The sequence below is a fragment of the Uloborus diversus genome, chromosome 6, assembly GCF_026930045.1.
Source record: "Uloborus diversus isolate 005 chromosome 6, Udiv.v.3.1, whole genome shotgun sequence".
In the NCBI taxonomy this organism is placed as follows: Eukaryota; Metazoa; Arthropoda; class Arachnida; order Araneae; family Uloboridae; genus Uloborus; species Uloborus diversus.
In genome coordinates, this window is record NC_072736.1 from 164,660,779 (window position 1) to 164,676,269 (window position 15,491).

The window sequence follows — 15,491 nt, forward strand, 5'->3', positions numbered from 1 at the left end:
AATCTATTTTAAGGGGGATTTAATTTTTTACATTTGGAATGAAAGAACCCGAAATAATCTGCATCAACCCCTGAGAGCAGTAAAGGAACTTGGGAAACAAATACCCATTGATGTTGTTATTATGATGTTGATTTAGTGTAGAGCAAGAGAATTAAGCCCAAATTTTCATCACCATTGATCATCTGGTTCTGATAATAATAGTTCCATTATGCAATAGCAATTTTTATGTTTTTTTTCTTTCTTTTTTTTTCATTTTAAAAATAAATTACAGAAAACCTGAAGTATGTATAAAAATATGAAAGTTCGGCATTTTCATCATCATTCATTAAGTGGACATTGTGTGCTACAATATTGTTTTATATTAACTCAGGAAATTTTGCATGACAAATATTGAATAATATTTATGTAGCAAAATTAACAAATAGTTAATTTTGCACTCATGTTCAATATTTGTTAATGTCATCTAACGTTAATGTCATCTAACAACCGTTACCAATTGCTGTTTCTCTTTGTTGTACATTTTTAAATTTTATTTTCTGCTTTTGTTTTTCCCATAATTCTCAAATGTCTGAGAGCTTCATTTTCTAACCTTGGTATCTCAGAAAGTACTTTGATTTGCAACCTGAATTATTTACTGATCTTTGTATTTAGATGTGAAGGTTTCTGTAAATTTTCAGCCTTAAAACTGCAGCAACCAAGGTTAATTGAAAGTTTTGATCTACTTGCACTCGTTTGATTTCTCTCTGACCCTGTACTTTACTCAAAGAGCCAAACGCATTGTATGGAAAAGTTGCAATTTTTAAACTTCGTTTAATGCCGTCTTTTTTTTTTGGGGGGGGGGGGTTTATTATTATGCCTGGTATTGCCATTATTACTTTTTTGAAGTTTAAAGCTAAAATAAAAGGAAATGCAGTTGTTATATTTTTAAAAAAAAACTCACGCTTTGAAAGTAAAGTATTGGTTTTAAAGTGAAAAGGTGAACCGTTCTTTTAAATTGATTACTTTCGGTAATATTGCAAGATCAAAAATCATTTTTGTTCTGTGAGAACTAAAAGTTTTCATCAGTTATGAAAGCATGTATAATGTAGGAAAGTAAGAAAAAAAAACCTCATGTCCAAAAAGTAATTTTTAATTTCCAGATTTGTAGGATTTCAAAGAAAAGTGAAACATAAACTGTCAAATTTTTACTTTCTTTGAGATGCTTAAAGATCAAGGAACTCCATTTTATCTATGCTAGCTAGAATAGAGTTACTTTAAGAGTAATGATTTTCAGTTTTTTTTTTTTTGTTTGTTTGTTTGTTTCCTCAAAGCAGTTGGAAATATGGTAGATAACAGATAAAAGGTCTTCCGAGAAGGTTAACAATATTCTGGATATATCTATTCTGCACAGATGTCATAATGAATGCTATTTGCTTAATTTGTCTCGTTTTTATTAATTAAAAATGTTAGCACAGCATTTTGTGGTTGACTGCATGCTCATCTTTTTATTAAAGTACCACAAACACAATAACTTATATTAAACAATATAATGTTAACTATTTATTACATGCAATTTAAAATAGTGCTTCAGGCGGGAGCAATTAGTATTGTAAACATATCTTAAAATATCAAATATTGACTGAGTTGTAAAAAGTCTTAAAGGTCAATATAAAATTTCAACTGAAAAGTTGAAAGTTATAAGTTAGTGTAAGACTGAACATAAGTTTTTACTTTAGCTGTGAATATCTTGATCTTGCTATATTCACTGAAGCATAGGCTCATTTATCAGTTATTTCTGCTAAATATGAGTTGAAGTTGTGTGTTTGTGGATTTATTTTGAGTATTATTTTTGATTGTAAATACTAAACAAAGGGATGTGTTTGGATTTGTTTTTATGCAAATTATTAATGCTAGTTTCAATGAGATGTATAATATCTACCTATTTAAAGAAGTGACATTTTGCTTTTTGATTCTAAACTGTGATAATAGATAAATATAGCGTTTGTTATTTGTTTAGGTAATTGTAATATAGATGTTAGCAGTCTTTTTAAGTACAATTTTCAGTATGGAATAAAGTACATTTCTGTTGTAGTATTAATGTGTGCCATGCTAACTATTAAGGGCTTATTTTAAAGGAGCATAATTTTTGTGTTTAGAATAATTATTAATTATATTTTAAATAATTTAAATACATAAAGTAATTGAATATTATAATTATGTTTTAAATCATTTAAAAGGTTTTATGTAAAATAGTCTTTTTTCTAACAGCTTCCTATTTTTATAGCGTGAAGCCTTAGAATAATTACATAGCTTGGGAGATTGATTTGATCCTTAGAGCAAGAATTAAAATGGAGGGTGGAGGGGAGCAAGTCCAATCATTGGCTCAGCAAAAGCTGACCCTAACATCCCAAGTCAGGTGACTCAACAACGACGAATGGTTTGCATTCTTTGCATGAAACAAGCGAAAGAAACCCGATTTCTTCCAATGCTTGCTTTAAACACTATCATGTGACTTGGAGTTTTGGTTTCATGAATGAAAGGCTTCACTCCCTCTATTTTATCTTTTTATCAATGGTTTGATCTTCCCATGCTGGGGGTCAAGCATAGGCAGAGCTGCCAGCTGCTACGAAAAATCGAAGTTTCTATGAATTACAGCTTTAAACTACAACGCTACGAAAGGGGTCCACAAAAAAAAAGTCATAAACTGCATGAACACTAAACCGGTAAGTTCAGAAAAATCAAACCTCTACATGTGTGCTGCCAATTTAGTTTTTGTGCAGTTTGTGGGTTCTTCGGTAAAAAAGCGGAAAAACTGCCAAAAATATCGTGAGGAATATAAAAGCATTTGGCCATTCATCTTTAAAGGCAGGTTATGTAAGATGTACTATTTGCATTAGCGATTTTTCAGTTGAACATGGTGGTCGTGATGATTGCCACAAGCATGCTACTTCAAAAAGACATGCCGACCGGGTAAAAGGTACAGCTAATAATCAAGAGTTTATCATCTTAAAATATTCAGTATAAAATCTTTTATTCCGAATTTATATCTTCTGTATCATATACTTGAAATTCATCGAGTATCATTATTTTGTTCATTATACTGTTGACAATTCATCAATGTTTGATTCTGAAGCAGCTCCCTTCCCCCCTGCCACAAAATGCAGCTACGATTTTGGGTTTTTAAAAGTTGGCACTCTGCATAGGTCATTTAGGTTAAACAGACAGCCCCTATCATGGGCACCCTTGTTTTAAGTTTGCATTATGTAAATAATCGAGCCCATATATTGCATTTTAATATTTAACAATGTTTGGTAATCCATATTAATTGGCTATAATGCAAATCCATAAAGTTTTGAAAAAAAAACTATTTTATAACCAAGACGTACCATAAATAATTGATAAATTAAATAAAACGAAGACTTTTTTTCAGTTGTTATTCATAAAGGTTTTTTTTTTTTTTTTTTTTTGCCGTAAAATTGATTTATTATGGCTGTTCCAAAAGTACAGTTAGTAAAACAATTGATGGTATTTTAAGAATAAAGATGGTATTTTTAGCACCTTGCCAAAGCAAAGTTGATTGTTATCATATCCTTTCAATTTTTGCAGTGTATTGCAAATAGTTTTTTTTAATGATTTTTTTCCTTGAAAGCAATATGATTAATTGCTGGCAAACATAAGCATCAACAAGGGGGGGGGGGGGGGCATGAATGAGAAATTCTGTAACACACTTTGTAAAATCAAAAAAAAGTCACATTACCATTTTTTTAAAAAAAGAGTTTTTCAATGTAGCCACTCTAAGAACAACTCTATTAGTATAACTAATTGGGAAAATACTATCATATACAGGGTCTTATTTACATATGTTTTACGTATGTAATTTTGTTATGAAAACTTATTTTCGTTTGAGCTTCTTTCTTTTAAATATCTCCTTCAAGTATCTTTTTACTCATACATTTGTATTAAATTTAGGTTAAAATGTAGTTTTGTTATATGTGGAAGTTTGCCATTGCTTGTGTATCTATATGTAAAACTTGTATATTGAAAAGTTGAATATATTAAATATACAGATAGCATTTATTCAGTGTGTTAATACTTAAATATATATCATACAATTGTACATAGGTGTTTTTTTTTCTTTTAAAATTTTCTTTTTTTTTACTTTTAATTTATTTTTATTAATTACTTGAGCTTATGTGTACTGAATGAGCTTCTAGTTTTGTTATTATTTAAATCAAAACGAATTTCAGGATGTCTACTATCAAAAATCAAGAGATCATAAAATTGTAATAAACCCAAGATTCATTTTCTGGAGCTTGATCGAACTGCACATAAACATTTGGCTCTGCTCTAAAACACCCGTATTTTTGGGGAACTTGCAATTTCTTTAATTGAGCTCAGTTTGTAAATACAAATGTGGTGACCAGCACCAGAATCTGGGTCCAGCTAGGCTGGTCATAGTTAGTTTGTCAGTTCCCAGTGAAGATCAATGGCCCTCTTAAAGCTATCTACTCCTTTGCTCATTACCGCCTCTTCTGGCAAGCGGTTCTAAGTGCTTTACTAAAGTAGTCATTTTTCCCGATTAGCCTTGGATTTGAGTGCCGTATATACTCGCATATAGGTCGATCTCGTATATAAGTCAACCCCCTACTTTTAAGAGAAAAATCAGGAAAAAATTGAAAATCCGCTTGTAAGTCGAACCCCTACTTTCTGAAAAAAAACGGAAGTGTTTTGTAACTAATATTGAATATAAACGTTTAAAAAAGGATGAAAATGAAATGTAATAAAAAATTTTATGTTAAAAAACGTCTGAATATTACTCTTTTGCACAAAAAGTGTTCACTTCTGCAATCGCAATTTTTGTAAAGGGTTTGATTTTTCTGGTACGATTTTTGTTTCTTGTTGCTTTTATTTTGAATAAATATCAATAAAATTCTGTGTTGTAGCCATATTTCATTATTTTTATTAAATAAATGAGCATTAATTCGCGACTATCAGTAAAATTCATGAATGCGGCGATTCCTGCACTTTCCCGTAGTCGGCCGTTTACTGTAATTATTTTGTCTTTATTTCACAGTCAGACCTCGTAAAATTATAGCAGAATGTGTAAGTATTTATTTCTATAGCATCTGCTTAAAAGGGTTAGACTAAAATCTGGAAAATGTTCGCGTTTTGAGTGGTTTTTCTCGTGAAGTGTTCAGGAAAAATTTTCGGAGGTTCTGCCTCTCGTATAAGTTGACCCCCTAACTTTAGGCCTAATTTTTTGTGCCAAATTTCTCGGCTTATACGCGTGTATATACAGTAGCTTAAAACAAGGGTTTCTCATCCTGCTTTCCGTGCAAAAATTTAACCCATTTTTCTTTTTGTTTCTAGTGGGGCCATTTAGCCATAACCACATCTAGTGCGCTCTCCGACAAGGCCATCTTTAAGGTGCTGATGCATGACACGAGTAGTTTTTGATGCCCAGTTTCCACCAGATGGCTCTCTTTGATGCGTAACTGCACAATTTGCCGAGGGAATTCTAAGCTAAACAAATACTGAAGGGATCTTTTATATGCTGCGTAATCTTATGACATGAGCGCTGATGATTTTCTGTATCTCGAAAATCTGCCGACTGGCCACCTCAGTGCAGGCCAGGACCCGGGTACAAGGTGTAGAACGCCAGTGCCTTACCATCTTGCCACCAGTCGGCTTACATCTTTCATTTAGATAAGTTTAAACGACTGAATACTGAATCTTATTTGACTTGAGTTACTTCTGCATGAATTGTTTTAGAGGTCTGTCACATATCTCTCTATTTCGGGCCTTCAACATATTTGGCTTACAGCTCGTTCAAATCATGAGACCAAACTATTTTACAATTCAGGGAACTTGACACTACGTTTCCACGTAGCAGGTTTGATAAAGAATTCTTTAATTCAACCTATCTCTTGGTTGAAACTGAATGAGTCCTTCGCACTACTTGTAACAGCAATCTTGAATAAAATGTTTTAAAAAAAACTGTAGTGAACTATCACTTTCGTTTCCACTAGTCAGGGTTCAAAAATATCAAATATTTTGATATAAATCCAATATTTTCAATCAGCACAAACTAAAGTCTTCAAAAACGTAAACGCACATCCTCAAATTACTCTTTATTTTCTTGTATTATTATAATATGTAGACTTAAAAAAATTAAGGTCGAGTTAATAAAACTTGTTCTCTCCTGGTAAGCTGCAATGATTTGGAACCTTTAGTTGAGTGCTTGATGAAGTGCAATTTATTGTGTTTCAAGATTCCAGGTCCTCTGCCAATGCATGTTAAGAGATTCAGAAATGGCATTTTTAATGTCATCGTTCGAAACAGTATCATCAGTCTGGATACTTGCAGCTCTGGCAGCTGTTTCATTGCCTGCAATCCCCACATGACCAGGGATCCAACAAATTGTAACTTGAAAATTATTTTGCATAAGGTTTTTGTATAAATGATATGACTGGATGACCATAAGATGTCTATTATTATTGCAGTGAGTGATGGCTTCCACTGAACTCTTTGAGTCAGTGTATCTCACCCACTTTTTGTAGACGGATTGGGCTATTGATTGTAAAGATGAAAATATAGCTTTTATTTCTGAAGTAAATACCGAGCAAGATGTGTTTAATTTGTCTTGACCATTAATTATTGTGGCAAAGCTGACGTGATCTTTTGCTTTTGATCCGTCAGGGAAAATGTCTTTATAGTCAGAATACTTGCTTTTGATGTCATGAAAGATTTGTTGGTAAACTGTATCGGCGGTAGTTTGTTTGGGGAATTTAAAAAAGTCATTGATTATAGAAGGAATTACTTCACACCATGGTTCAATTAAATTTATTGAACCATTGGAATTTTGATTTTTTTTTTCGTTTTCTTTGGAGTTTAAAATTTTGGCACACTTGCTTTCTAACATCTGTCATGTCTCTTTGTTAGTACGAGGCGTATCCGGAAAGTAAGTACCGTTTCGTTCTAATGCCGCTGCTGTCGGCGCTCAGTGCATGCATACTTGTTTCCTCTGTTCATCGTCTACAAACTCGCGCCATTATGGCTGATTTGTCTTGTGTTTTGCGTTTACAGTGGCCGTATATAATGTTTAAAAAAATCGATCCCGCCGACTGTGAAATTCGTTCCGTGATCCGGTTTTTGAATGCAAACGTAGAGGAATGCTCAGTGAAGGAATTGTGTTGCTGCATGACAATGCTCGGCCCCATACTGCTCGTGACACTCAAAGACTAATTGAACGGTTGGGAGCAGTTTAATCACCCGCCGTACAGCCCAGACTTGGCACCGTCTGATTTCCACTTGTTCCTGCACATGAAACGAGAACTTGGAGGTAGGCGCTTTGCTTGTGATGACGACGCAAAAAACGCTGTAAATTTATGGCTCTCTTCATTGGCGCCAAGTTTCTTTGAGGCAGGTATAAATAAGCTGGTGAGCCGCTACGACAAGTGCCTCAACAATGGTGGAAACTGTGTCGAAAAATAATTTAAGGTATGATCTTTCATGTAAACATTAAATAATCTTAAAAAAAAAAAATTATAGCTTTTTTTTCAAAACGGTACTTACTTTCCGGATACGCCTCGTACAATGTAGGGGCAGTGGAATTTATTTTATACTGTGAATGCATTCAATTGGGTGATAATCCATGCAGTACCAAGAAAAGAGTTTAAAAAAAAATAATTTCAAAGGAAAAACCATTGTATTCTGGATCTAAAACAGAAACTTTAGACCCCCATTACTGCTGAACTAGGACCCATGCAGTCAAACCACTTCACCTGGGCTCATATTCAGTGCGAATTAACCAAAATCCAGAGTTTCCGTGACCCTCAAGGTCGTGCCATTTGGTAGTAAGATTAATGTAATTTTTACTTCCTTTTACAAAAAAGGAAGTATTGTATTCGCGAAAAAATTTTCACTCAAAAATCGCCCTTAATTTCCATTTTGCTCACCCCCAAATGAATGTTGAGTTTTTTTTTCGATTCGACCACATGCGGAAAAGTGCCTAAGAATGTATAGACATGCGAAATATCCATTTTGACCATCACCGAGGTAATTACAACGACTTTTCTCGTGACGTCTGTATGTATGTGCGTATGTATCTCGCATAACTCAAAAATGGTATGTCCTAGAAAGTTGAAATTTGGTACATAGACTCGTAGTGGGGTCTAGTTGTGCACCTCCCCTTTTGGTTGCTTTCGGATGTTCCTAAGGGGGTCTTTTGCACCTTTTTGGGGGGAAATCATTGTTAATTTCGATGTAAACTCAAGTGGCGTTATAATTTGTCGGACACTTGGCGATATATCGCCAGTCTTTTGGTCGCCAAGTTTTGTCGCCAACTTGGCGAAAAATTTGGCGGAGTTTTTTTTTTTTTTGGTTTCAATTTGGCCATTGTTGGTGATAATTAGAGAGTAAACAATTGAATCACATTAAAATAGCGAATAATGGGGAAATGACATTAAATTGGAGTAAAAGGAAGTCATGTGATGCACACATCAGCTCGTTATTTTGAAAATACTGTAGTTAACAAAATAAATATCGATAATATATTTTCAAAATAAATATTGGATATGTATCATGATATAGATTGGCGAACCCTGCCACTAGTACTGGGCAATGTTTGAAAATTTTCACAGCAATACATCACCAGTCTGACATTGTGCTGTTTTGATACTTGGCAATTTTTTGATTTTCTACTTTCTCAAGAACAAGTAGACTACATTCTAAAATTCAGGTTTGAGGCAAAAAATGCACCGTAAACACATGCACGTAATGTGAGATCAGAAATATTCCAGGGGGAGCCATATCCTCTGCTCTTACACCCGTGTGTAGTAATTAAATTAAATGAAAAAATAGAGTAAAATAAAAGCATATCTAAGTCTTGAAAGGGTCTTGTGAGCACTGATATCCTGTTATTCAATTTGTTTAAATGGTTTTAGAAGAACTGAACTTGATTACCAGGGTTATCCTACAATTGAGGTTGGAACCATTGCACTTACTGTGAACTACTGATCTTAGACCAGAGCTGCCAACTGCTACGAACGTAGTTTCTATGAACTACAGCTTTAAACTACGACGCTACGAAAGCGTGTTCCAAAATTATGATTTTCTGTTTTTTAAACTTATATCACCAAGAATGCAAAAAAATAATAATAATAAATAAATAAATAAATAATGTAAAAGCATTGGACATTCCTATTTCATCTTCAAAGACGGGTTATGCAAGATGTACTATTTGCAATTGCGGTTTTTCAGTTGAACATGGTGGTCGTGATGATTGCCGCAAGCATTTTACTTGAATAAGACATGACGACCAGGTGAAAGGTACAGCTAATAATCAAGAATTGAGTTTTAAAATCAATATTTTACTGTCTTTAATTATTCCGCATAATTTTTTAAAATTCCGTATTAATATTTTCTGTATCATATTTAAAAATTGTTAAGTATCATTGTTTTTGTTCTTTATAATGTTGACAATTCATCACTATGTGTGTGTTTAAATCTGCCGCAGCGCAAAATGCTGCTACAATTTTGGATTTTCAAAAGTTGGCAGCTCTGTCTTAGACAATTATTGCATTCATTGTTGAAAATTATTAATCAATTAATGGAAAAAATATTTATTTAATAAGTGAAAAAAAAAATAGTTTTATAGAAAAATATTTTTTTTATGTAGGATATTTATCCCAATCAAGTTCAATTTTTCCTAATTCTGTAAAATTGAGTTTGTACATAACATTTTAAGTTTGTTTTGTTATTTTTTTCATAAAGAAAAAAAACGATAGTTTTTAGAAACTACATGACATCTACAGTACTAAAATTTTTCGTTTTCGTCAAATTATATTTCTTTCAGAAAATAAATTGTCGGTATCCTCAAATTATTTGATTTATTTTCCCATGCTCATTCTTTTTAAATAGTGCCTTCTGTGTATAAAATTAAATACTTCTCTTGTGTGAAGTAATTGTCCTTATTAGAATATCTTAATAGTACTCACTGTTTTTTGGATTAACTATTTCACCATCTGGTGCATCCGATGATGTTTAGCTTTGATTCTAAACTGTGTGTTGCAATAAATGTATTTTAAAATAAATAGTGTACCGTTGATTCACACAAAAAGTAGAATACTACTCTAGTTAAAAAGTAACTTTTGGACCTAGAAGAAACACATTGTGAGCATTATTCTTCTTACAATCAAATAAAGTAAAGTGCATTATTATAGTTGGTAGTTTTTAAAAGACTTTTTTGTAGCATTGTCATGTTTATTGCTTTTGCATGTTAACTTGTTTTTTCTTATTTTTGGAACTTTGCACTTTTTTTTTATGAAAAAAAGTATCTTTTTCCAAAGTCTGAATGTTGTGAAACAAGTAATTTCAGTTACTTTTATTAACGCCTGTATTATTTCTGTACCTCAGAGCCAGACTAACGTAAGTCACATAATCGCTACTGTACAGGAGAGAGGAAAAACGGTTGCTTGGTGCATACAAAGGATTGAATTTTTGGACTTGCGTTAGTCTGGCTCTCAGGTACAGATTTGTGGAAAAGGAAAGTAATGTAATGATTAAAACTTTAAATTATTTTGTACAATTTTGTTTTACCTATAAGTAATTGTTTTTGTACAAAACAGAAAAATTAACTTTCTTGTTGTTTTAAGTACAAAAAATTTTGAAGCAAGATATTTTACATTTTTGAAAGCTATCCAAATTTTGTAAATCTTAATTTTACTTCATACATTTAATAAGATCTCATCGTATTGAGCTTTATTACCAATTGGGAAACATTTTTCTCCAAAAAGATTTTGTAAAAACGTAAAAAAATTTTATGCTGTGAAAGTACTTAAATATTACTATGCAAATTTTATATAAATATGCGCAACATGTAGAATTAATGTGTAAAATATTTTTTTCCCCAAAAGATTGAATTTAGCTTGTCTTTTTTTCTGTATAAATTTTCGTATGCTGTCGAAACATGAGCAGTTTTGACTATATTCTTGAAACTGTTAGCATAATATGCTCATTGATAATAGCCAAAATTTTGATTCTTGAAGAGAGTTCTTCTCTTAACATCTGCAAATGAAGGCCAAGATTTTTTGAGGGGAAGAAAAATCTTTACTTTTTTGGATTATTGACTTTTATGGTTTTTAGAATCTAATTACTTTAGCAAACACAGTTCATTAAACTAAACAAAAAGAGCCATTAAATAAATATATATGATTTGCAAATATTTAGTTTGTTGGTCTCATAATATTTTCATTAATAATTTGTTAAGACATTATTAAACTGCATTAGGGCCATTCCACCAAAAAGCTACCATGATGTCCCATACAGATTTGGTTTTATTGGATAATGAACATTATCAGACGATAAATTATTGCAATATTTGAAAAGCTTTTGATTTGGTTCCTGCACAGCATTAGAAAGTTTGAAGCTTCCTTTGCTATCCTTTTCTCATAAACGAACCCTCTAAAAATGTCAAAATGGTACAGGAGGCGATGACATCCCAGATTAAAATCAAATCAAAGTATGGTAGAACCTCCAGTTTAACCACAATAGAACCTAAATCATGGTCGAACCAAAAAAGTTTGAATTACTAGATTTGTTTATAAAATTTCTTTCGTTCATACATAATATTGCCTTATCATATGATACGAAAGTAATATTCTATTTAAAAATATTTTCTATGGTACAGTCAAACCCTGTTAACACTAACTTGCATAACGTGAAATAAATGCCATTCCCCATCAGATAAAGCTGCAAATTAGTGTTAAATCAATCGTTTAACACAAAGATGATTTAGACGAAATCCTGCATATGACGAAGACAATTTTAAGGCCTTGCAAGGAAAAAAATGTACAGAAGACTTTTTTTTTAAATGTGTACAGGTAGTAAAATGTATTCTTCTATTTCGATAATTAATATAAGTTTCTTACTTAAACTACAAATATAAATGCTTGTGTGTACATTTTTGTACAAATGTACTTTGGTTTATATATTTTCTGAGTCACAAAAAAAAAAAGTCTGCTAACTTAAGATCTAGTAAAAGTAGAAATCGGTTAACACAAAATATTTTGGCGTCTCCTTCGAGTTCGTGTTAACGAGGTTTGACTGTATTATCATTATGAAATAAACATATGAAATTTTATAAGGGATGAAAAGTCTAATGTTCACTTGTTGAGCAGTTTAAAACCTATTTTTAATTTGCTACGATTTTTCTTTCATTTTTTTTTACTTACAAAATACCTATTGGTGTACTCGATTCAATGTAATGAAGAGCTGAAAGTATCTGCTGCAGTAATTGGGTCAGTGGCTGGTTCATTGTTGTCTGGCTGACAGATACTTTACACAGACATTTCAAGTTTTTCCAGGGGGGGGGGGGGTTGCAAAGAGGTGTTTGTATACTCAATACAATTTTCTTCAGAAAACAACTATGGAGCCAACTTTTATGCAAAAACATTAAGTGGGGGGAGGGGGCTAAATGACAGGCCTGACTTTACACACATACAATGTTGGATCGTGGACAGCATAGTTGGACTAGCGAGGTTCTACCATTTTGCAAAATATTAAAATTATGTACCTCTAATGAATTTTTAAAGCCTTATGTGCACCTTTTTCCCATCCCCCCTTCTAATCATAAGGAACTCTGTCGACTTTTTTTTTTTTTTTTTCGAGACTCACTGTAAATTAAAATGTGTTAGTATTTTTTTTTCATGAGTGTTTATAATAGGATTTGGTTGTGCAATATCAATACTACATTTTGCATTAAAAAGTGACTACATTGCTGCAGGTAACTCTAAATTTGCACTTATAATAATTTAGATGTCTGAAATTGTTTATATTTATTATTTGAATTCAGCTTATGTTTGATCATACCTTATATTACCTCATGATAAAACGCAATGTCTTTACTATGTCTTTAAATTTTTGTTGTATTTTTTTATATGTATAGTATGCTAAAATCTTTCAACTATAAAAGAAGAATTTGGTGCGTTTCTTATCTAATATTCAAATATTTATCAATGTTATATTTTGAAGCTTTTATTTATTTTTATTTTTTTTCAATTTTCAGACCAATTCATTAGCTATTGGTTCTTTCATAATAATTTGAATTTTAAATAAATGTATTTTGTTGTGATAATTGTATTCAATGAAAAGATAAAATATTTCTGTATAATATTCTTTGTTTCAAAAATACTTCCAACTTATAGTACTCATGGTTTGTTTTACTTTTGCATCTTTAGTTGATTGGTAACATCTTCAAAAAACTTTTTTTTTTCATTCTATTTTGAAATTTACTGCAGTAAACATTTTGCTACATAAATAATTTTGAGATTTTAAACACTTAATGTGAAATGGCTACCGTTGAAGAAATAAGTAATATGGTAAAACCAAAATAGATAATTAACCAAAATAGCTAAAAATTTGTGAACCATAAGTTTATGCCTTAAAATTACGCATACATCTTTTCCAAAGAAATAAAAACAAGCATTAATACACTGTGGCAAAATTTTACTTTTTTTTTTCTATAACATTGAGTTAAACAGTAGATTTATGTCAAGTTGGGTGTGCTAAACATAAATATATAAACTAAATTCTTGTAACACGTTCCATATTAATGTTATGACTAATTTGGTTACCATAAATGGCTAAAAACTGAAAATTTTAAATCAAACCTAAATATATTTATTACTTATATTTTGAATCTTATGACACTTATGCAAACATTACGAGGAGAAATAGCTAGAAAAAATAGGCCACATGCTATAAAAGAAAATGATGAAAAATCAACATTTCCTGTACTGAATAGGGAAATCCTCTTAAAGGGAAACCAACAGTAATCAACCAACGTTTTGGCATTCCCTTTTTCTTGGTAACTTTCTTCTATGCGTTTAATATTTTAATTTCACCATTGCAAGATTGAGAGGGCAAAAATCAAAGTGAGAATGCAATAAATTTTATCTTCAACGGCACACTAGTCCAAGGGCGCCCATACGCAAAATTGTAAGGGGGGGGGGGGGGCTCAGATATTTTCCTAGTGGTTTAGCAGGGTATTTTCTCCATAGGAACCCATTTCAGGAGAGATTAGAGTCATTAAAATTTGTCAAAACATTTATTCATTAATGGCTGGAGAATAAATGTTTTTACATTTTTGGGAAGAAAAAATTACCAAAAGCAAGGAAGTTCTAATTTCAAGGGAGGGGGGGGGCCTCCTTGCCCCCCTATATGGGCGCCCTTGCACTAGCCCCATCGTTTCATATTTTTGCAACATGTTTTTCACTTAAAACTTGACATTTTTGGTTTTATGATTGACTAAAAAACACTCAAATTACCTCCTTTAGAGACAACCAAGCCGCTACTTCTTTTCAACAAAGTCATTGTTCTTAGTAAGGCCCGACAAAATGCCTCCTTTTATTTTTACATCACTCAATTTGGGAAAATACTTTTCAAACACAAAAATCCTTTGTCAATTTTATCCGTAGCTTTGACAAAATTTTTCATCAAACCAAGTTTTATATTCAACGGCTGAAGATTCATTTAAATAAGAGGTAAGTCAAAAAACTAAGATAAATAAATACCTTTGTGCTGAATAGTAAAGTAAGAAATAAGAGTCAAAAGCAACAAATTGCAGATCAGCCTATGACATTATTTCTTACTTCACTAAAAAACTAAATGTTGCCACTTCAGAAACTAACAGCAATTCTAATTGAAATAAAATATTCTATTAATCAATAACTGTTGCAGATGATATTTTCCACATTGTATACTAATAGGTTGTTTTATACTTCTAATTTACTGAAATAAATATGGAATTAAATTCTTTTTTTCTCACATTGTAAACGAAAGTGCATGAAAATGTTACAGAAGTAATAACTACGAAACGTGACATGTTACACACCCTTATCACTAGGCATTATTGGTTACAATTAAATAAGTTATTCAATACATGTGATAGTATTTGTGTTAGAAAGATAACGTCACACAGTGATATTGGTAAAACTACCTTTAGCAGCAAGGTATGAGTTAAATCTTTTTAACTAAACATCTTTGGCATATCAAAATCCTTGAAGTTTTTTGAGAGAAATTATGTTTATTTAACATTTTTATAAGAGTTATAACACAAAAAAATGAAACATTGAAGGACGATTCCAATTTTGTAATGAAAATTCCATATAAATATACAAAAACAAATTTACAAAATGTACAAAGTGATAAATATTTAGAATGTTATTTTTTAAAATATCGAGCTTCTTGAACCATTCTATAAAGATAATCCTCTCCTGGTTCAATGCTTTCCACGCAGCACAAAATGTCTTCTTTTCTATAAAAAAAGAATAGAGATAATATAGAAAACAGATAATGTGTAGTTTTTAAAAATATATTTTGCATATTATTAAAATCTAATCTTTTAATAAGTATTTATAATATTTTGTTCACCAACAAGAAAAGAACCATATAATTAAATAAAATAACTTTTTTACTTGCTCTTGACCTAGACTATAACAACATTGAAGGCT

At 31.6% G+C, this 15,491-nt stretch overlaps 1 protein-coding gene across 1 annotated transcript in view; it reads right to left on the reverse strand.

Moving 5' to 3' along the window:
- Positions 1-15,120: 15,120 nt before the first annotated feature.
- Positions 15,121-15,491, reverse strand: part of LOC129224635 (uncharacterized) — a 47,156-nt gene continuing 46,785 nt past the window's right edge. Inside the window, exon 9 of the mRNA XM_054859118.1 lies at positions 15,121-15,295. Within this exon, the coding sequence (XP_054715093.1) occupies positions 15,202-15,295 (94 nt within the window). The 3' untranslated portion in view covers positions 15,121-15,201. The remainder of the gene's footprint in view (positions 15,296-15,491) is intronic.